Below are 1,417 nucleotides of genomic sequence, written 5' to 3'. Positions count from 1 at the left end.
ATTTATTATATTTAGATATTTTAATTAGATTTCTTAATATAGTTTTATAAAGTAAAAAAAGGTAAAATAGATAAAAGGTAAATACACATCAGTAAACCTAATTACCATCTATCATCTTCTCCGCCGATCTCCTTTCCTCTCTTCAATGGCGATTTCACCTCCTTCTTCATCGCTAAAACCCATAGTCTAGTCTCTGTTCTATGTTTCATCTTCTCTATTTCTTCTTCTCTGTTTCTTCTTCTGTGTTCTCTGTTTTGTCGTCCTCATTTGCTCGTCGTCGTCGGCTCAGTTCTGTATTTCCTCATTAGTTTCATCAATCCTACGATTTGTCACAAACGGTATGTGTTGATTTGATTTTTTTCTCTAATCTCGTTTTCTTCTTCCTCCTTTTCCTTCTCAGACACGAATCAGGGAACTGGAGATTTGTTCTTTTTCTATGGTTTCGTTGGACAATCTTCTTCTTCCTCTACGTGTTTCTTTGGACGGTCACCATTACACTCACTCACCATTTGACATTGACTGGCTATATATGTAGTTCAACGGTTTGGCATGGCTCTTCTTGATGTATCCACAAACATCTCACTGCTCTACAAGGAGGTAATCCTAGTCACGGTAAACTAATCTCCTCTTGTACGAAGAGGTGGGTTGACCTATGTGGATAATAATGACAGGAGTTTGATCCTAGTCACAGTAAGATTTTGGTGGACTTTGCGGTGAGCAGAGAACAAACGAACGAGAAGGAAGAGAAAATGTACATTCAGACAAGAATGGCAAAGTATGCAGAAGAGTTGTGGGAGTTGCTGGAAAAAAAAGACAACACCATTGTTTACATGTGTGGTCTCAAGGCTATGGAGAAGGGTATCTATGAGATCATGATCTCACTTGCTGCTAAAGATGGTAAGCAAGGCACTTTCAATTCATTTCATATTTATTTGGGAGGGGGGGGGGGGGAACCAACCAAGTCTGCTGTACATGGTTGGGGGATTTGAAACAGGGACCGATTGGCTGGAGTACAAGAAGCAATTAAAGAGGAGTGAGCAGAGGAATGTGGAAGTCTACTAAGCAAGCTTGTGATGGATTTTGTTACTATTGTATTCTGTTGATAAAGGAGCTGATGCCATTGTCAATTATTCATTGTTATGCATCTTTCATTTTTTCTTGCAACAATATTGTAATATGTTTTTATTGGAATACATACCAGCATCTCGCTACAAACAATATCATAGTACAGAAGAATTTGACATTTGAAAAGTGGCAAGTTCTAGTGGACACAAATCGGCTGCAGTTCATGAATTGGGATTTGGCAAATTATAAAACTTAATTGTTCTAAGCAAACTATTTTTACTTTCTATTCTTCAGTCAAGAACGTTGAATTGAGATCAAATTTTTTTAAAGTGAGATTGTAATAGACTAATAG

The 1,417-nt window shown here is 37.4% G+C and overlaps 1 protein-coding gene across 1 annotated transcript; it reads left to right on the top strand.

Moving 5' to 3' along the window:
* Positions 1 to 549: 549 nt before the first annotated feature.
* On the top strand, positions 550 to 1,062 carry LOC125591979 (ferredoxin--NADP reductase, leaf isozyme 1, chloroplastic-like). Its single transcript, XM_048766933.1, has 3 exons — positions 550 to 597; positions 672 to 897; positions 995 to 1,062. The coding sequence occupies exons 1-3, from the start codon at positions 550 to 552 to the stop codon at positions 1,060 to 1,062; spliced, it is 342 nt and encodes a 113-aa protein (XP_048622890.1).
* Positions 1,063 to 1,417: the final 355 nt, after the last annotated feature.

Source organism: Brassica napus, chromosome C8, assembly GCF_020379485.1.
Source record: "Brassica napus cultivar Da-Ae chromosome C8, Da-Ae, whole genome shotgun sequence".
Lineage (NCBI taxonomy): Eukaryota > Viridiplantae > Streptophyta > Magnoliopsida > Brassicales > Brassicaceae > Brassica > Brassica napus.
Note: the sequence above shows the minus strand (reverse complement) of the source record. Positions and strands in the feature narration are given on the sequence as shown.